General features: G+C 44.4%; 1 protein-coding gene across 1 annotated transcript; it reads right to left on the reverse strand.

Moving 5' to 3' along the window:
- Positions 1–3771: 3771 nt before the first annotated feature.
- On the reverse strand, positions 3772–6624 carry c19h1orf216 (chromosome 19 C1orf216 homolog). Its single transcript, XM_084165530.1, has 2 exons — positions 6572–6624; positions 3772–5429 (listed from the first exon to the last, which is right to left on the reverse strand). The coding sequence occupies exon 2, from the start codon at positions 5360–5362 to the stop codon at positions 4319–4321; it is 1044 nt and encodes a 347-aa protein (XP_084021656.1). The 5' UTR covers positions 5363–5429; positions 6572–6624; the 3' UTR covers positions 3772–4318.
- Positions 6625–21248: the final 14624 nt, after the last annotated feature.

The following is a 21248-nucleotide window of genomic DNA, read 5'->3' on the forward strand; positions in this document are numbered from 1 at the left end:
ATTAGTTCATTTTCAATTGGTTATGTGGATCATTGGTAAAAGTGATGAGATACTTAACTACCATTAAACATATCTATCTATCTATCTATCTATCTATCTATCTATCTATCTATCTATCTATCTATCTATCTATCTATCTATCTATCTATCTATCTATCTATCTATCTATCTATCTATCTATCTATCTATCTATCTATCTATCTATGCTGCTGTATATTTGTTCTTTCTCTTTCGGCGACAGGTCTTTCTATCCAGTTCATCATACACAGGCCGCAGGCCGCAGCCCCCCTGCCCTTCTTCCCCCCAATCCCCCACCACCCCCTTTCTGTCAAAGCTGATTGTTTCCAAGCCAACAGAGTGCTGGGGGCTAGCACACTGTCACACTACATCAGGCAGAGGGAAGACAGGGAGAGAAAGAAGAGAGGGGAGAGAGAGAGTCTGCTCTATGGACTCATCAGACAGCACTGGGTAGTAGGGGTCTATATGTCCAACTCACAAAACACAGGGGCTGAACTGAAGCTACTTCATTTGATCATGCAGGAGAGTGCCCCTTGTGTTCTTAACACACAATTGGATTTCAGTAAAAAAAAATAGTGACAAAGGAGCTATGTGATGAAGAGTCGCCCTCTGCTGGACTAAAATATTGTTTTCTTATTTCACTCCGTTTTATAGGCCTACAGTAGGATACGGTGTCATGGTGGGTTAAGCTTGTTGTCATTGTCATGTGAAAAAGACATAACGGAGAGATGGGAAAGAAAACACTTTAACAATCGGCAAATCACTGAAATTGACCATCATACGTTATGGCACCATTACGCATGGGATGGACTAGCCTGACCTGGCCTATGATCGATCAATGCATAATTTTCAGAAATACAGGGGGTAGGCTAAATCAAGGCAATATCATTGAGACAAAATATAGCCTAATTCATGAGAATGGTTAGCGTTTTAAGCAGAACACCACTGCTATCGAAATCCACCTTACCCACGAATGCGCGCACGGAAGGGCAAAGTTGCCAGATAAGTATGACTACACAATGGCCCCAAAAGTCTCAAACGTAAATTCTATACAGTCAATTGTTGGAGTGTAATGAGCAGGTGAATTGTTATTTCGCGAATATCGCAGGGTCACACAGACAAATAGTTGACACCGACTTCGGTGACACGAGGCACAACTGTGTGCACCTCTCTCTCCTCTGCGATAATTTGGGAGAAAACGCCTCAAACTGCGTTGCTAACGTTATCTTCGCTCGTTTTAACCGATGAAATTAGCAGTTCTGCTCGAGGAGAGAGACCGTGGCGCGTCCCACAGCTCTCCGGTGCGTGTGCTTCTCCCCGGGTGGGGTGCTCTTTCACCCGTGCCGCTATTCGCGCCCAGCAGGGCCTCCATCACACATGCCTCATGTCCCGCAGTGTGGCAAACCTATTATACAGTGTCGCTGAGACGAAGAGATGTGTTCAGGGTGAGGGCAAGGTGTTTAACGTTAGACACTGCGCAGAATACCGAATTGAGTTACAATGTGCATCCAAGGAAACCTTTTTCCTTACAGAGACACAAAATAGAATTTTGCTTGAATTGGCCCTATGTGGAGTTGAGGCCAATAGGTAACAAGACAGAATAACAACTCCATCCCATCTCATTTTATAGGCTACATGCCTATAGGTAAAATTCCCCTTTGCATTTTAACTTCACTGCCTGCCTAACTACATCATGGTGATTTTATATCCTCAATAGGTTTTGTTCTCCCCGTGCCCTGTTTCTCTGCGCTTTTGGAAACAGTATTCGTACACAGGACAATAACAGAACAAATGCGTTATCCCAGCTGCTTACCCCTTTGATTCCCTACATACATACATCTTAAAAGCCAATAAACAACAGATACATTTGTTAATTATCTCACACGTTCACTATAATGCCTGCGTCCAGGAGAGCCGATAAGCTTTAGAACATAAGCCTGAGCGCCCGGAGTTCGGAGGTATAACCGAGGATTATCCTAAATTTGCCCCGGGGTTTGGCTCAAATTGCGGGACTGGACCGGCGGCTGCTCACCGGGCCGGATAGGACCGCCGGGCCCTGGGGCGCAAACTGACAGATTCCCCGGGGAACCGGACCCTGCAGGACCAGCTCAACTCAAACTGCAGATTAGGTGGCGAAGGCTGGTATCTCTGGGAGAACACACACACACACACACACACACAGCACGGCTAGAAGTTCCCTGCCCGCGGCGACGAGAGACGCAGTAACCATGCCTATAAAGATTGACGCTTGTTCCTCACACGGCTATCACACCACCAACAGAACACAGTCATGATGAGGCGATACAAACGAACTTTGTGCTTCTGATAAATAGAAGATTGTACTGAAAGGTCATGGACCAGAGGCTGCAATTTATATATTTAAACAACGAATACAAAGAGGCTTTAACTGTTCTATTAGTGCTGTATGAATAGGATAAATTCGTTAATTTCAAATTTAAGATCATAATAATGCGCAAATAATTACCCTATATATACAAAAGTATGTGGACACCCCTTCAAATTAGTGGATTCGGCTATTTCAATCATACCCGTTGCTGACAGGTGTATAAAACCGAGAACACAGCCATGCATCTCCATAGACAAACCTTGGCAGTAGAATGGCCTTACTGAAGAGCTCAGTGATTTTCAACGTGGCACCGTCATAGGACGCCACCTTTCCAACAAGTCAGTTCCTCAACTTTCTGCCCTGCTAGAGATGCCCCAGTCAACTGTAAGTGCTGTTATTGTGAAGTGGAAACGTCTAGGAAAAACAATGGCTCAGTGTCTAAGTGGTAGGCCGCACAAACTCACAGAACTGGACGCTGAGTGCTGAAGCCTGTAGCACCTAAAAATCGCCTGTCCTCGGTTGCAACACTCACTACCGCCATTGGACTCTGCAGCAGTGGAAACGTGTTCTCTGGAGTGATGAATCAGCTTCACCATCTGGCAGTCCAACATATGAATCTGGGTTTGGCAGATGCCAGGAGAACGCTACCTGCCTGAATGTATAGTGCCAACTGTAAAGTTTGGTGGAGGAGGAATAATGGTCTGGGCTGTTTTTCATGGTTCTGGCTAGGGCCCTTAATTCCAGTGAAGGGAAATCTTAACGCTATACAGCATATGACATTCTAGAAGATTCTGTGCTTCCAACTTTGTGGCAACTGTTTCAGCATGTAAATGCCCCTGTGCAGAAAGCGAGGTCCATACAGAAATGGTTTGTCGAGATCGGTGTAGAAGAACTTGACTGGCCTGCACAGTGCCCTGACCTCAACCCCATCGAACACCTTTGGGATTAATTAGAACGCCGACTGCGAGCCAGGCCTAATCGCCCAACATCAGTGCCCGACCTCACTAAAGCTCTTGTGGCTGAATGGAAGCAAGTCCCCGCAGCAATGTTCCAACATCTAGTGGAATGCGTTCCCAGAAGAGTGGAGGCTGTTATAGCAGCAAAGGGGGAACCAATTCCATATTAATGCCCACGATTTTGGAAGGAGATGTTCGAAGAGCAGGTGTCCACATACTTTTGGTCATGTAGTGTATCTCAAATGAAGGCCTATACCTTAGGTTTAGCATGTGTTCGATATGAGCTATCTGACATAGCCTACTTGTTCTCATATGCTGCTAATCCACACCTTTCTGTGTACAGTGACCTAACATTGATGTGGGGTTTATACTGTGCGAAGAGTGCAAATAGACTAGTAAAATCCCAACATCTTCCTAACCTTAAAAATTATAAACTCACAAGACACAAATAACTCTAAAACAATTGTATTATGCCACTGGAGAAGACAAACATGATATAGCCTACATTTCATTTATAAAAAAACATTTCACCTCATATGTTGTATTTTGAACGGATTATATCACAGTTATAGAGCCAAATAAAATAGCACAGTCTACACATATATATAACATTTTAAGATACAATAATTCATTAAACTCTTAATAAACTTGTAATCTCATATAATACGTTATATATTTCGACAGATTGGCGTGGTTAGGGTGAAAAAAGTTATCCTTGCTCTCAAGAAGAAAGTTGACTTGGATATATTTGGATATCGACACAGGGTAGGACGCCAATAAATAAAAAACTAACTGCATTATCAACTTATTAAAACACCACAACAGAGTAAAATCTCAAGAGGATTCTTGGACATTGTCTAGTTTCGGGAAAAGTTAAGTCTGGGACAAAACAAGTACAATAACCATCGCCAACAATGCCTTTGTATTCCCCTTCAGAGATTGTCCTGTCTCTGCTGGTGACCACTTCCTGTTATGGCCTCCGCTCTTCCTTCTTGCTCTACGATTGGCTGGCGGTGGCAGCGCCCATGCGCAGCAGCTCCTTCCTGTGGTCGAGGATGACGTCAAAGCTGGACTGGAGGCGGTTCTGCTGCTCCTGGACGCGGCCCTGCAGGGTGCGGACCCAGCGGATCAGAGCCAGCCTGCGGTACATGGTCAGCTGGACCTGGTGCTTCTCCATCTCCTGGGCCTTGAAGCGCTCACGGTCCCTCAGGGTCCACACGGCTTCCTCCAACTCGGGCAGCTCACCGCAGTCCGTGTCTGAGTCCGACAACGCTCCCCTGTCCAGCAGGCTGTTCCCTGTTCTCAGAGGCGTGCCGCTCCTTTTCCTCTCCGTTTTGTCGTCCCACTTCCTGGTCAAAGAGGGGGTAAGGGGGTATGCAGGGGTGGCAGGGGTTTCCTGGTCACTCCCCTGGTGGTGGTTGACCTTGGGCGCCCCCACTCCAATGCGGTCCCACCCCCCCATCCCAGTCCTTTCACCTCCGCTCTCCATATTGAGAGAGGACAGGCTGCCGCTGGACCTGTAGCTGAACTCAAACTCTGAGTCGCTGTCACCCCATTCCTCCGGATCCTCTACTTCCACCTCCTCCTCTTCCACCACCACTCCCTGTTTCATGACACCTCCCCCCAGCTCTTGTTTCTCCTTCTCGTCATCGCTCATCCTCCCCATCTCCTCCTCCATCTTGCCCTCCTCTGCGCCGTCGGGGGGGACTCTTCCATACCCATCGTCCCCACTCTCAATCTCAGACAGGGGCTCCAGGGGGCTCCAGCAGGGGAGGCGTGAGAGCGGGGACAGGGTCCCTGGACCGTAGTGGTTGGAGGAGGATGAGGGAGGGTGGGGCTGGTCGCGGCCCAACGGGCCCAGGTTACGAGGACGCACCTGGTTGCAGTTCTCGTCCCCTCCCGTCATGATGTCATTGTCTTGACCCAGGAAGTTGAAGTTGCCGTCCTGCTGCTGGCTGTTGTTGCTGAGGATCCGCAGTGACGAGGAGCCGCCTCCCTGGCCTCCGTACAGGGGATTCAAGGGTCGGTCCTGGTGAAGCATTTTCCTTGGCTGAAACTCACTTCTTCTTGACTGAGAATCAATTCTTCTTGACCTTGACTGAGATTCACTGTTTAGAAAAGGAGAGAGAGAAAAGGGAATAAGATATGGAAGTTAGTTAAAGCAATTGTTTCAAGGTTAATCCCTGATTTAGCCTACAAATCAGATAAATCTGCATGCTATAATTTGATAACTCCCACCTCATTTCTCTGATACAGTCCTGTATGCTGCTGCATAACTCACAATATGTTTGATATTAGCCTAATACCAGTTAATATTCTAGTCATCACTGCCATTCCTTCTTTTTCTAATATGGTAAAGAGGAGCTGCTCCGTGAGTCCAATTGTACTCCACTTATATTACCATCAAATATTTACATGTCTCCTCAGAATGGACATTTCTCTAATCCTGATTTGGGGGTACTGTCACTCATTCTCTGCTCTGTCCCATGATGCGCAGGCACGTCGTGCTGAAGGACAGCAACTAACGTTCCAGGATCGCGCGCGCCACTGGCACTGATGTAAATATTTACGCTCGATTAGTGAGCATGAAGTTATCAAATAAAATCGACATTTAGGTGATGAGATATAACATGTTAATCTGATGTTTTCTATTCGTTTGAGGTTCCTGCAATAGCCCAAAAATAAAACGCATTTCCATCCTATGTTAAGATACACAGTATAAAAGCTGTCAACTACAGGATGCACCATTAGGCTAATGAGTTCGTTTGTTCTCAATGTACCACCTGCTTTGATTCGTGAAAATCAGACGCTAAACAGCATAATGCTTGAACATTCCTTTCGATTAATTCGTTTAGCAGAATAAAAAAACTGAAATAGATTTAATATGAACGAACGACGATGCTCGATTAAAGCATATAGACTATTATAGGCTATAGATCATGACATAAAGCATCGAGATTTAATATTATCCTACATAGGCCACATAGTGTGGTTTGAGAAAAATACATGTCATAAAAAAAACGCGGTTTTATGAAGTTAATATAAAGATCAATGAATCTCCATTGTGCGTTACGTAAGAGCATAGCCCTATCAGCTCACCCCATATCCGTGTTCTCCTCTCTCGGCCACAGCGATAGCCTCTCTCCCACTCATACAAAACAACCTTAGCATTCCTTCTTTAATTCGCTGGTTACATAATAATTCTGATTGACACATTTTTGAATTGATTCATAGGAGGTCTTTGTCTTACCGTTTGGTAGACAAGTGCTTCGTAGAGGAACTAGATTCGGCGCCCTACCTATTCCCCTCCTCTGGTCGACCCTCTTATGGGATGTTTATCAGTGACTACCTCCGCTCTATCCAGAATCTCTATCCCTCCCATCCACTCTCTCTAGCACTCTGATAGAATGGACTGCTAGCCTACCCAATGACTAACTTCCTAAACTGGGCAGGGAAGGTAGAACGGAAACTTCAGAACGAGGTGAGCAGAAAGAGTGCTGCAGAAATTACATTGGAATGTCTCATCATATCCTTGTTTTTTAAAGGATAGGTACGACCAGAAAAGTATATGCCACAAACGAACATTTGTTTATAGGCTACTCAAATGTTACCTATAATAAATGCTCACAATTTTGTCAAGGGAGACAGACTGCTATTTGTTGTATTGTGTTGCTTTAAACTGGTGACTGTGTATCTGTCGGTATTAGATCATAGAGAACGCCTGTGTTGAGTGCGAGTGTGTTTTCGGGTGGGAGGTGTGGTACATCAGACAGACTTTGCAAGTATACTCCCTCCCCATTCCCTGACATGCAGTCGCTGGCGGCAGAAGAGCGCACGTCCCCCCTCGCCCCCTTCACCCCATCTCTCCTCCTCAACCCCTTTCCACTTCAACAACATCCCCATTCAAGTGTCGCACCTCCAGGCTGTCCCCCATCCTCCTCCCCATCATTCAATCGTAGCCTAAGCACATGAAAAATTCATCAAACACAGCTCCCGCCCGCGGCCTCGTCACATGCAAAATCATCTCTACCTTCCAAAACCGAACACAAAACCGTGGAGCAGGACACCGATATAGAGAAACAGATAGCAACAAGGCCGGAAAATAGAAACATTGAGAGACAAAAAAACTAAAACAATGAGAGCGCGCGCTGCAGTGTGTGAACCAAATGTTCAGACGCATGGTCATCTGCGAGGTCCCTTGGGGCGGTAAATAAATATTCTGCTTCGGTTACAGAGCAACCGAGGTAACTCATAACCACCCATCTCACACACATGCATTTAATAAAAAGAGCATGACTTACCTAGCGAATAAGACCTTGTTAGATTTTTACACAGCCCCGAGTAATGACCCTCTTCCCTCAGTTCAGCTTCATCTTCAGCAACACCAGTCCTTACTGTGACAATGGCCGAGGGGAGCGACCAATTGCTATACTGTCAGCTCACAACACCACAATACATAGCGGCAGATACTCTACAGAAAATCAGAGTAGAGTGGACCTCCAGCTTTCTCTTCTCTAACAGAGATAGTCAAATCGGCCAAGACACGCTAAATAAAACAAACCCCCTTACATTTAGATGTTCCACCCCTTGGAATGCATCACGGAGAGTGAAAGAGTTCATGTTTCTGGTCAATTATTCTAGCCTCTTCTCGGTTGGCAGTCAAATAAAACGGCTTTGTCCTCTAGATGTTGTGTTCGGTCAGGCCCGATTAAAAAAAAAATCACATAACCTTCCCCCAGTCTTTCAAATGTTATGATTGAATAAACAAAACCAGGATTAAGTCTCAGCCTAAAGCTAAGAGGGTATCCATGGGGTTCATTCCAGCCCCTGTGCCTACTCCTAATGATGTGTAATGAGCCTTCCTGCAGCCCCTAACCCCGAGACCTGCTGCTAAATCACCATGGACTAATGAGATGGAGAGATAAAAGTGGTCATTAAAAGTACTCCTAATGGGGCCCTATTATTAGCCACTTATCATAATCATTAGATTATAAACTGCAATTATCTTAACTCTGGACCAAGAGTGGTCCTCTCTGAGCCTAGAGAGGTCAACAGAGGATTGGTGGAAGTTATAAGGGACTGAGGTCTATAGGTATAGGTAACAGTCTTGATTCAGTCAGGTTGTGGTCAGTCAACTGATATTTTATTGTTTGAATTCTTAAGCTAAGGTAAGACTGATCAAAATGAAGGTGCAGAGAGAGAGGGAGAGAGAGACAGTGACATTAGGGACACATTTAAGTATGCGATAAGTATGTTACTTACATTTTCACACAATTCTATTGACATCGATGCAAAATTTGCACAAAACTTAAGAGTTGGGTGGACATTTCCCCAACTAGGATTCAGCCCTTCGAAGTCAGATACAGTGCCTTCAGAAAGTGTTCACACCCCTTGACTTTTTCCACATTTTGTTGTGTTACAGCCTGAATTTAAAATGGAGGAAATTGAGATTATTTTTTTTGTCACTGGCCTACACACAATACCCCATAGTATTCTACTGCCAACACTGCTCCACATAGTTCAAGGCGGGGTATGGTAGGCTCAGATTGAGGATTAACTTGGCTTTCCCTAAAACAAAGCCCACTTCACTTTGTCCATCTTCATCAGTTACTCTGATGTACGCCACTGCACCGATGGCTTTGTTGGAAGCATCTGAAAACACACATAGCTCTGTGCGTTTTGCCTTTGAGAGGGAGTTCTTAGTGTAGGTGCATGGGATATGGAGCTGCTTCAGATCCTGTAGTGAGTCCCTCCATGCTTCCCATTCGTTCAGCTTTTTTGGGGGGAGTGGTGAATCCCAATCACAAGTGTCTGAGGAGAGTTCCCGCTGTATGGCTCTGCCCTGTACGGTTACTGGAGCTACCAGGCCGAAAGGGTCGAAGAGGCTGTTTACTGTTGACAGGACTCCACGTCGTGTGAATGGTTTGCTGCTGACTGATACTACGAAGGTGAAGGTGTCTGTTGCTCTTTCCCAGCATAAACCAAGACTGCGTTGCATGGGTGTGGTTTCTCCTCTGAGGCCTAAATATTTTACGGCATGGTCTTCTGGGGGAAATGCCTCCATCAAAGTCGCACTGTTTGATGCAATCTTGTGCAGTCGTAGGTTTGACTCCGCAAGTGATGCTTGTGTTCTCCGTAGCAGGTCGACGGCCTCTGTGTCTGTGGGCAGAGACTTCAGCCGATCATCCACATAGAAATGTCTATCCACGAACTGTTGAGTGTCTGCTCCGTGGTCTTGCTCACCTTCTTGAGCGGCTCGCCTGAGTCCGTAGATGGCGATGGCAGGAGATGGGCTGTTGCCGAAGACATGGACCTCCATCCTGTACTCGATTATGTCTTTTGTGATGTCATTGTCTCTGTACCATAAGAATCTCAGCTAGTTTCTGTGATCTTCTCTCACAACGAAACATCTGTTGGATATCTGCCGTTATTGCTACAGGTTCTTTCCTGAAGCGGATGAGAACTCCCAGAAGACTGTTGTTTAGGTCTGGGCCAAAAACCACCCTGATCTGAGTCAAATACCACCCTGATCTGACCCGGCTTTTGTGGATGGCAGACCCCGACCGTCCTTCAGTGGGGGTGCTGGCTCTGCACGGTTTTATACGAATATCTTCTCCATGAAGGTGACAAACTGCTCTTTCATCTAAGGCTTCTTGTCCTGGCTACGGCATAGAGAGGTGAGATGGGTGAGCGCCTGTGTGCGGTTGTTCGGGAGAGGTGGCCTGGGTACTCTGAAGGGGAGAGGAGCTACCCACTTGTGTGTCTTGTCTTTGTAGAACTCTTTGTCCATAGTCTATAAAAATACTGTGTTCTCAATGGAGAGAGCTGTCTTGTTGTCGTTCTCTGTCCTGTCAAACACTGTGTGTCCGAGTTTGTCTTCAGCTGCTTTGTGAATAGGGCTTTCCTTGAATGTATGGGGGAAACCTTGCCGTTGCTCCCCGCCTTAGCTCACCTTTTCTTTCAGATAATTGTAGCTCTGACACGGAGTGAGGAAGGAGGGCCGTCCGTTCTCCAACACATTCGTTTTGAAGCTGTTCTTGATTGGCTTGTGTGCGTTTCCCAGGCATACTTCACCCACTAGGACCCAACCTAAGTCAAGTCTCTGAGCAAAGGGGGCAATGTGGGGTCCATTGATTTGTTGTCTCACTTTATGCACTCTGACGATGTCTCTCCCAAACAACAGAAGGATCTGGGTACATTGATCGTGCTCTGGAATGTGGGTGGCCACAGACTTGAGGTGGGTGTGGTGAAGGGCCACCTCTAGGGTTGGTATTTATGATCTGTTATTGAGGATCTCATTGCACTCGATGAGTGAAGGAAAGGCTTACCCCTACATTCACTGCCTCGATCTAGAAGCCGTCCGCCTTTCTTCCTGCCATTTCCATGACTCCAGCGCAGGTCCTCAGAGAGTAGGGAGATGGGTTGCCATGAATACTGAACAGATTGAAAAAGTCTGATCTTGCCAATGAGCGGTTGCTCTGGTCATCTAGTATAGCATACAGCTTGACAGGGCTTTCACGCTGCCCCTTGGGGTATACTCTCACTAGGCAAATCTATGAGCATGAATGGGCTGTAACACCCTTACCACATACCTCAGTACATTGGGAGCTGATTACGGGTGCAGTGGTAGGGTTTCCTTCCCCCTCCCTGCCGTTCTCTGACATAGAGCCAGGGGGCTGTTTGGTCCAGGGGGCAGGGTTCTGGATGCATTGCTGTGCTGTGCCGTTCGCTTCACACTCTTTATATTTCAATGCAATGGTGCAGTCTTTTGCCAGGTGGGAGGATGAAGTACAGCACTTTAAGCATATTCCCTTCTCTTTGAGAAAGGCCTTGCGTTCATCAATGGTTTTGGCTCTGAAGACGGATGTGGTTTATTGTGGATGGGGCAATCTTCTTTCTTTTCTGTGGTTACCGTGTTGGGGTCAGCAGTGGTGGCGACGTCCGTTTTGTGTACAGATATAAGGGTTCTCGTGTTCGTCATGGCTGGGTACTCACTTCTCGCAGGTCCACTTCCGCCACTATTAGAAAGGGCAAAGCTCGGGTCGTTTCTAGTTCTCACTTCATTGCATATGAACTTTGTGAAGAAGTAGAATGGAGGAAAGCACTGGTTGTTTTCGTTTTTGTACCTTGAACCATGGGAAATCCATCTTTCCTGAAGGCCGTGGGACTGTTGTTCCACTATGGGGCTGATACCACGGGCGGTGTCCAGGTAAGTTAGAGCAGGTAAGTCTCCATCTTCTTTTGTAGGCTGAACTTCCATCAGGAGATCTCCAAATTCCATTAGCTTGGAATAGGCTTTGCTAGAGATTCTGGGGAAGCTGTCAAACTTCTTGAAGAGTGCCGTTTCTATGACTACTGATGAGCCGTAACACTGCTTCTGTCTGTCCCAGGGCTTTTTCAGGGCTGCACTTGGGTCGTTGACATTCACTGAGCGGACCCTCTTTACATGTTGTGACGACTCCTTACCCAGCCATTTTGTTAGCAGATCCAGCTCCTCACTAGCGGTGAGGTCCAGGCCCTTGGTAGCGTTGTTGAATGAGGACTGCCATGCCCTAAAGCTCTCAGGCTGGTCGTCGAACTGTGTGAGTCCTGTGTTCACCAACTCTCGGCGTGCTAGATATTTGGCAAAGTCTATCATGTTAGGAGCTTGAGTCTGGTCTCCTAGAGCAGTGTGTTGCTGAGGGGTGTAGGGCTGAGCTAGGGGGTTCCATGGCTGGCCATGTTCTCTTTTAGGTTGTGATGCCTTAGCAGCAGGAGCTCCTGTATTGTTGATGGGTGGTGAGTGTCTCTCTGTGAGCATTGAGTTATGACGCTCTTCAGCGTGAGTGAGCGAGTTGCTGTAACCTGGGGTCTTCCAGGTGGCTAGCGTGTCGTCAGGATTGGGTGGCGACCTACTGTCATCGTATGCTGGTTCTAGGCATGGCAAGGAAGGACGGCTAGTATGTAGCTTAGCCTGCTCCCTGACGTATTTGCCTGTGCATTCAGCAATGTCTTTTGATGTTAACGGGTCACCAATTTTATCGCGGAGCCCCTCATCCTGTAGCTGTATCGCTGCCTCCCAGATCTCTGCCTGAGCCAGTGCTGCGGCTGCCTCTCTATGAAGGTTTAATAAGTCAAACTCTGCTTCAAATTGAGATTTTTCTACCTTGATCCAAGCTTCTCTGTCGGCGAATAATGCGCGGGTGTGTGCTTCCTCTGCCCTGTCCAGGCTCTAGTAGTTGCAGCAACTGCTGATCTTGACGATCCCGTTCTGGAACTGACCTGGGAACGTTGGTCGTCTTGTTTTCATTTAGCTTCCATGTTGCAGGTTCTGTTGTACTGTGTAATAAATCCATTGCCATAATAGTTGTGCCTTTTTACTGTACTGTCCTACTTAAGGTGTATGCAACCATCATTTGACTGCCAGCCAAAGTCCAATGAAGAACTGAACCAGAGTCAGGGATAGGCTTTCCATAAACCTCCAGTTTTATAGTTGAAACGGTGTAAAACTGTAACAATACAGAAAAATGAAATGATTGGAGCAGCTCAGACTAAAAGGCTTTATAAATGCACAAAAGAGTTAACAATAGAGTTGCATAGTGAACAATACAATACTTGACCAACACTGTACATAGAAAACGTACGTATCCTGCTTGAATATTGTTCTAAACAGGATTAGTATCTAAATAACATGTAAGCTAACTTAAGTGTGGAGATAAAACACATGTAGAGAGAAGCTAGCTGCAAAACAGCACTTAACAGGCAGGCTAGGCTAGTGAGGGAATACATGTAATCGATTTACTTAAAAACTCAGAATTAAAACATGACCTGTAGAAAATACTTACAATACTAAAAGATGAACATCTTAGAAATGATTTGTACTTACAGGCAATGCTTTACGAAGGCTTAGCAAGAAGATTGGTAGAAGATAAACAGCAGCATTACGTAGCTCTTTTCCGACAATGTCACAAGAATTTCTATCTCAATGTTCTAACTGAACTATTTTATAACTCCATCTGTATCCTGGAGGTTGTAAAGCTCCAGTTATAAGAAACAGACAGAGTCCCAGCATACAATGATCAGTTCTTTATTCAGAGAGCGCTCTGCCCTCTCAAGTTGTGGTCCTCTGTAGCTCAGCTGGTAGAGCACGGCGCTTGTAACGCCAAGGTAGTGGGTTCGATCCCCGGGACCACCCATACAAATGTATGCACGCATGACTGTAAGTCGCTTTGGATAAAAGCGTCTGCTAAATGGCATATTATTATTATTATTATTATTATTATTATTATTATTAAGTTCAGAGTCCATCTTTTATACACATACATCAGACGAGAATCCTACCCCGCTTTAGGCGGGCTGTATTTTTCCACTGTACACATACATTGTTTTTCATATTCTGCAACATGTTTCATAATCTTCTCCGAGCCTAACAGTTTCTCCCCTCCCTGAGTTGGGAGGCCTATTTCCTATTATTGGTTTCACAGTTGTCACAAGTTGTCTGTCGACAGTTCTCCTTCTCCTTTGTTGTCTGACCTATCTCCTACTTATATTGCTAAATAGTAACACAATGTCATAATCTTAATTTGTCCTACTCACACACATTACTAGATTATAGTCTTATTTTTCTAATACATTTCACACCGTTACAGTTTCTAGGTGGAATACTTTAGTCATTACTTTAAACATACAAATGCTTCTATCAATCCACCCTTTGACTAAATATTACACACACAGGTTAAATGTATTTACAATTACAAAACCTCCTCATTAGGGGTAAGTTCTATTACTACTTCTAGTCATGGCTCTTCATTTCACCATGACCTTCACACATTAGAACTAAGAAAAGTTTCATCCAATTGCGGTTTTTCAGGGTCAAAGTCCTCGTTATCCACCAAGCCTGGAGGATCGTATTTCACATTCCACTGGTCAGAGTCCGGAGTCGGTCCATATCTCATCATCTGTTGAGACACTGCATTCTCCAATGCCTTATTCACCAACCCTCGGACACAGGGAACAAGACAACAACCACACAATACAAGCATACTCATACAGGCAATAACTGCCCCCAAAATTGTGGCTACTATGGTTTTCCATTTCCCAAACATTTCATAAAGCTGTTAACCCCATCAGAGCTCTTGTCACAGTACCGTCTGGTGCTGTGTTGTTGGGGATAAATGTGCAACAATGGCCCCCCACCATTCTACAGACACCACCCTTCTCTGCCAGCAACATCTCGAGAGCCAACCTATTTTGCCAAGTCATGAGTGAGGTGGCGGATAATTGATCTGAGATCCCCCTCACTGCATCTCTAGTTTGGTTCACAAATCGTTGTTGGTTATACTATAAATAATTAATCCAATCCACATTTGTATTAATCGTAACCTACCAAAAGAACGTTGTAGTAAATCCTTCCCCTACTTGATTCATAGCTTTGTATTCATCCAGTACCCCCCTTCGTATCCCAATCGCATCCATCCAAATAGGGCTATTCTCCTTCTGGTCAAAACTCCTCCTATGTCTGTTTAACCCTATCCTTGGTTTCTGGTGACTAATTCTAACTGGCTGAACCAGTAGAACCGGGGCGCAGGTATCTACCCACCCTTTTGGCAATATCTGCCTTATACGGCCTTTACTTGTACATGCCCACCACACACCGGTTACAGGGGCTTTGAGGTTTAGTAGTTTCTCCTGTGCCTCTGAACTTAGATCAGTAACATTAACTACTGATTTACATCCATTAAAATCACCCAAATTCCTGGTGCCATTCTTGTGTTTATAACACTGGTACTCCCCAGGAGTTAGAGTGAATTGAGGTGGGTTAGCAGCATTTTCCATACTCACACCTCTAGGAACACCCTACAGTGATGATAGGTCGAAGTAGGAGATCTTCGTTAACAGAGGTGATCCCCAGACCCTATTGGTCCAGTTCTTCTCTCTAACTCTGCGTGTGTGCAGTGGTGCTTGTATGTGTTCCTACGTTTTTGCAGTGGGTAACGTGGACCCAGGTTGCTCTTTCTGCTATTCTAATGACAAAGGCGGTGACCAATAGAACCTGATAGGGGGCTTCCCAACGGGGCTGCTTCCAGTCTTTCTTCTTTAAGGATTGGATCCACACCCAGTCACCTGGTTGGATAGAGTCGGTCACCTTCTCCTTTAGTTCACCTGTGGGGCACAAAACCTTTGACATACGGGTGTGGTTAATAAACAATATTCTAATGTGTTCGGCTAGGGTGCTCTCAGTTTCTATCTCTGCCTGCTCTGGTCCTCCTAACTCTGGCATTCTGTATGGTCTTCCAAATAATCTCTCGAATGGGGACAGTCCATTTTTATCTGGGGTTATCCTTATAGTCATTAATTATATTGGTAAGCATTGTACCCTATTTCTACCAGTGCTCATGTGTGTTTTCCTTAACCCCTCTCTAATTGTACCGTTCATATTAGTATTTTCTTTCTAGACTGTACCCAAATAAAAAAAATGTTTTCTTTAAGTATTTAGTCCTCTCCTCCGTCTAGTTATCTTTAATCCTACCATCATCCCCCCTGTTGACACATGGCTCTGCTGTGTCAATATTGACACATATCTAAACAATCACTTTCTATCGTCTGATCCTGTCCATTTTTTCCCTTCTCTGTTAGGTCCCTTTCCCTTAAAGCTCCCTTTATGCTGATCTTCTATTTCCCAGAGAGTCACTATTAGATACTCTGCTCCTCTCTGTTCTTGCTTGCTTTTCTTTTCTTTCCCATTCTGTTCATGGTGAATCGCATACCTTTTTACTTCTGCCAGAGTGGCAGTTCCCCACCCTATCAGAGTTTTCTTTATTGCTTGGCAGGTTTCAGGTCTCATACCACTCAAAAATGCTATTTTCAACTGTTGATGATGTGGCCCATCTGCTAACTGTCCGGGATCTATCAATCCACTGTTTGTATTGAATACATCCCTTAACCTTTCCAAATATTGACTAACTGTCTCACTGTTTGCACTCATGGATTTTTGAAAAATCAGCATGTCTATGGTAGTGATCTCTAAGATTGTTACATAGTTGATTAAGTTTATCTCGATACTCTTCGTCTACAGCCCACTGTAAAATAACTCTGTCCCCCCTTCCTGGGGTCCAGTCTCCCTTCACAGCTGCCCAATCCTTTCCTACCACTTGTCTGACTGCTCGTTCCAGCTCTTTTCTCAGTCTGTCTACATCCTCTCTACTTTCTCTGAGTTTTTCCACCCTCTTCCTTATCTCTACTGGTCTCACCCCCCCCCCCCCACTGCTCCTTCCTCCTCCAACATTCCGGCTTGGCCGTCATATGGCGGGGGAGGTGCGGGGATCTGTCCTAATCTTCTTCTACACACAACAACCTCATCTGGATTCTCTTTCCAAGCCTGTTCTGCCAGGACTGGATATAACCTTTCTGCCCTCTGCTCTGGGGGAGGCACTGGGACCTCAACCTTTACTTCTCTTTTCATCTCACTCACCTTCTTCTCACTTACTTCCTCCTTCTGCATAACTTCCTTTTTCCTTCTCTGACCTTCCTCTCTAATCCGAGCTTCAGAGAGCCACACCCTAGCAGTGTCTAGCCCCTCTACTCGCTGTCTCTATTTATACACACCTTGTGCATGTTTTACCATGGATTCAAGTTTGTCTACGTCTAGATGCCCCTCAAACCCATACCTCTCCCTCCACCTAGTCTCATAACGGAGGTTATCCTTAGACTCCATGTACTTCAATTCAATAGTCCACATTACAACTCTATTCTCAGTAGTTTTTTAACTATCAACTCATTCGGCAACACAAAAATAATTATTTTACTCCCCCCACTATTCTTGTTGAATAAGTGAGTTGTTCAATTCGAACCCCGCAAACGACTACATCCCAGTCTTACATCCCAAAATCAACACTGACTGTTTTATAAATGTACACAACCCATAACCATAGTTGAACTATAATCAGAAAATCTAGATTTTAGTCAGTAATGTAGAATCTATGCTTTATTGAAATGACAAGTAAATCCTCCTTTATTTCAATTATAAGTCTTTGGTTTTAGTATCTGGCACATATCACACTTATCAGAAAATAGCTTTACAGGACAAAGATCCCACAAGCTCAAAGGGAATGATTTAGCAGTCAACGAGTCAAATCTATATTCATTGATTTGGAAACAGATCTAACGAATGTAATTAAATGGATTATGTTTTTCCCCCTAATATACTAAAATTCCTTTACTATATTACCTCTGCTCCGAGATGATAGATCGTTTTTATAATACTTAATCTTATTTTTATCACATGATTTATGTACTGTCTCCCACCCCCATCCGTACGTCTATATGTTTGGGCGCGCAAGCCAGCACTTATCACTTTACTACCTAGACCCCTCCCCTCAGTCATAGAATCCTCCCAGAATCCTATAGACTGGTCACTATTCACTGATTTTACACTATTCTATGCCAGGCAGTGTTGCACCCCCCCAAGATATCATTATGTCAACAGCTTATTCTCCAAACTTCAGATAACCTCATTCTCATATTCACACGACTCTCATATCACATTCACACACTGCTATTTCCCAACACACAATCAATATTCGTATAACCTACAGGAATATTTTCTTCTATAAAAGTGCCCAGATTTGGAATGTTCACGCTAGCACGTTTGATATCTCACTATGGTCAATTTTACCATAATCCTATATTACTTCTAAATTTCCCAAATGTAATGACCCTAAGAGCTTGGCCGAAATACAATGTGTTGACGTCATATGATCACCCCCGTACATGTGTTCGAATTAGATAACTTATACTTAGAATCTCGAATAATCACTTTTAAAGGATTATTAGGTGTCAAATTATTTTATGACTATTAATAGATTATTAGGTGTCTAATTATTTTATCTATTTCACAAGTCAACAACTATCCCTTCTTCGAAGTTTCACCCGTTTGTTTTATCGATAATCCCTGACTATCTCACACTTTGAAAGGTTTACTTCCTTCTTGCATACTATTGACAGTCCCAGACTGTCTCAACACAAGGTAGTTTATTTTTGGTAATGGCCTCAACTACCTGGAGTCAATTGCGGACCCACTTCCTTCCTTTTTGATCTTACACCCGCCCCCCCCCCCGTTTTATATTTATCTAGAATACTGGCGCATGGGTTTTCTCTAGATAAACGTCGAAAACGGTATACCGGATGACGATCCCGTTTTGGATTATCGACGGATTACTACCCTCACTGTCGTGCCATTAATCTGCCGCCATCACCTCATGTTTCAGCATGATAATGCACAGCCCCACGTCGCAAGGATCTGTAAACAATTTCTGGAAGCTGAAGATGTCCCAGTTCTTCCATGGCCTGCATACTCACCAGACGTCACCCATTGAGCATGTTTGGGATGCTCTGGATCGACGTGTACTACAGCGTGTTCCAGTTCCCGCCAATATCCAGGAACTTCGCACAGCCATTGAAGAGTGGGACAACATTCCACATACCACAATCAACAGCCTGATTGATAAACTCTATGCGAAGGAGATGTGTCGCGCTGTATGAGGGAAATGGTGATGAAGTTTCAATGTCACATGCCCAAGTACAGTGAAATGCCTTTCTTGAAAACTCAAAACCCAAGAATGCAATAATCAATAACAATGTATTACTAGAAAAAAGCATTCGAGAAATAAGAATAAGAATAAGAAATAAACAATAAAGTTAGCATACTACTGTTGAAGTCGGAAGTTTACATATACCTTAGCCAAATACATTTAAACTCAGTTTTTCACAATTCCTGACATTTAATCCTAATAAAAATTCACTGTAAGGGGTCAGTTAGTATCACCACTTTATTTTAAGAATGTGAAATGTCGGAATAATAGTAGAGAGAATGATTTATTTCAGATGTTATTTCTTTCATCACATTCCCAGTGGGTCAGAAGTTTACATACTCTCAATTAGTATTTGGTAGCATTTCCTTTAAATTGTTTAACTTTGGTCAAACGTTTCGGGTAGCCTTCCACAAGCTTCCCACAATAAGTTGGGTGAATTTTGGCCCATTCCTCCTGACAGAGCTGGTGTAACTGAGGCAGGTTTGTAGGCCTCCTTGCTCGCACACGCTTTTTCAGTTCTTCCCACAAATGTTCTATAGGATTGAGGTCAGGGCTTTGTGATGGCCCCTCCAATATCTTGACTTTGTTGTCCTTAAGCTATTTTGCCACAACTTTGGAAGTATGCTTGGGGTCATTGTACATTTGGAAGACCCATATGCGACCAAGCTTTAACTTCCTGACTGATGTCTTGAGATGTTGCTTCAATATATCCACATAATTTTCCTTCCTCATGATGCCATCTATTTTGTGAAGTGCACCAGTCCCTCCTGCAGCAAAGCACCCCCACAGCATGATGCTGCCACCCCCATGCTTCACGGTTGGGATGGTGTTCTTCGGCTTGCAAGAGTCCCCCTTTTTCCTCCAAACATAACGATGGTTATTATGGCCAAACAGTTATATTTCTGTTTCATCAGACCAGAGGACATTTATCCAAATAGTACGATCTTTGTCCTCACGTGCAGTTGCAAACCGTAGTCTGGCTTTTTTATGGCGGTTTTGGAGCTGTGGCTTCTTCCTTGCTGAGCGGCCTTTCAGGTTATGTCGATTATAGGACTCATTTTACTGTGGATATAGATACTTTTGTACCCGTTTCCTCCAGCATCTTCACAAAGTCCTTTGCTGTTGTTCTGGGATTTATTTGCACTTTTCGCACCAAAGTACGTTCATCTATAGGAGATAGAACACGTCTCCTTCCTGAGCGATATGACGGCTGCGTGATCCTATGGTGATAATACTTGCATACTATTGTTTGTACAGATGAACGTGGTACCTTCAGGCATTTGGAAATTGCTCCCAAGGATGAACCAGACTTTTGGAGGTCTACAAACATTTTTTCTGAGGTCTTAGCTGATTTCTTTTGATTTTCCCATGATGTCAAGCAAAGAGGCACTGAGGTTTAAGGTAGGCCTTGAAATGCATCCACAGGTACACCTCCAATTGACTCAAATTATGTCAATTAGCCTATCAGAAACTTCTAAAGCCATGACATCATTTCCTGGAATTTTCCAAGCTGTTTAAAGGCACAGTCAATTTAGAGTATGTAAACTTCTGACCCACTGGAATTGTGATACAGTGAATTATAAGTGAAATAATCTGTCTGTAAACAATTGTTGGAAAAATTACTTGTGTCATGCACAAAGATGTCCTAACTGACTTGCCAAAACTATAGTTTGTTAACAAGAAATGTGTGGAGTGGTTGAAAAACTAGTTTTAATGACTCCAACCTAAGTGTATGTAAACTTCTGACTTCAACTGTATATACAGGAAATATTTAAAAAGTAAGTTCCAATACCATATTTACATGTGCAGGGATACTGGAGTGATGGAGGTAGATATGTGTAGGGGTAAGGTGACTAAGCAAAAGGATATAAGACAAACAGAGTAGCAGCAGCTTGCATGTGAGTGGGTGTGTAGAGTCAGTATTAATGTATGTGCATATTTTGTTTGAGTGAGAAAATGGAGTGACTGTGTGTGAAGGGCCCTGTGAGTGTGCATAGACAGTGCAAATACTGAAATAAAAGGTAAATAAAGATACAAGGTAAACTCAGTCTGTGTAGCTATTTATCAGTCGTATTGCTTGGGGATAGAAGCTGTTCAAGTATCTGTTGGTGTCAGACTTGATGCACCGGTACCTCTTGCCATGTGGCAGCAGAGAAAATAGTCTATGGCTTGGGTGGTTGGAGTCGATTTTCCGGGCCTTCTTTTCACACCGCCTGATATAGAGGTCCTGGATGGCAGGGAGCTCGGCCCCAGTGATGTACTGGGCTGTCAGCACAACCCTCTGCGATCGAGGGCAGTGCTATTGCCATACCAAGCAGTGATGCAGCCAGTCATACCAGATACTGGTTTTCTGATCCA

Source organism: Coregonus lavaretus, assembly GCF_964263955.1.
Source record: "Coregonus lavaretus genome assembly, chromosome: 7".
NCBI classification, from domain to species: Eukaryota; Metazoa; Chordata; class Actinopteri; order Salmoniformes; family Salmonidae; genus Coregonus; species Coregonus lavaretus.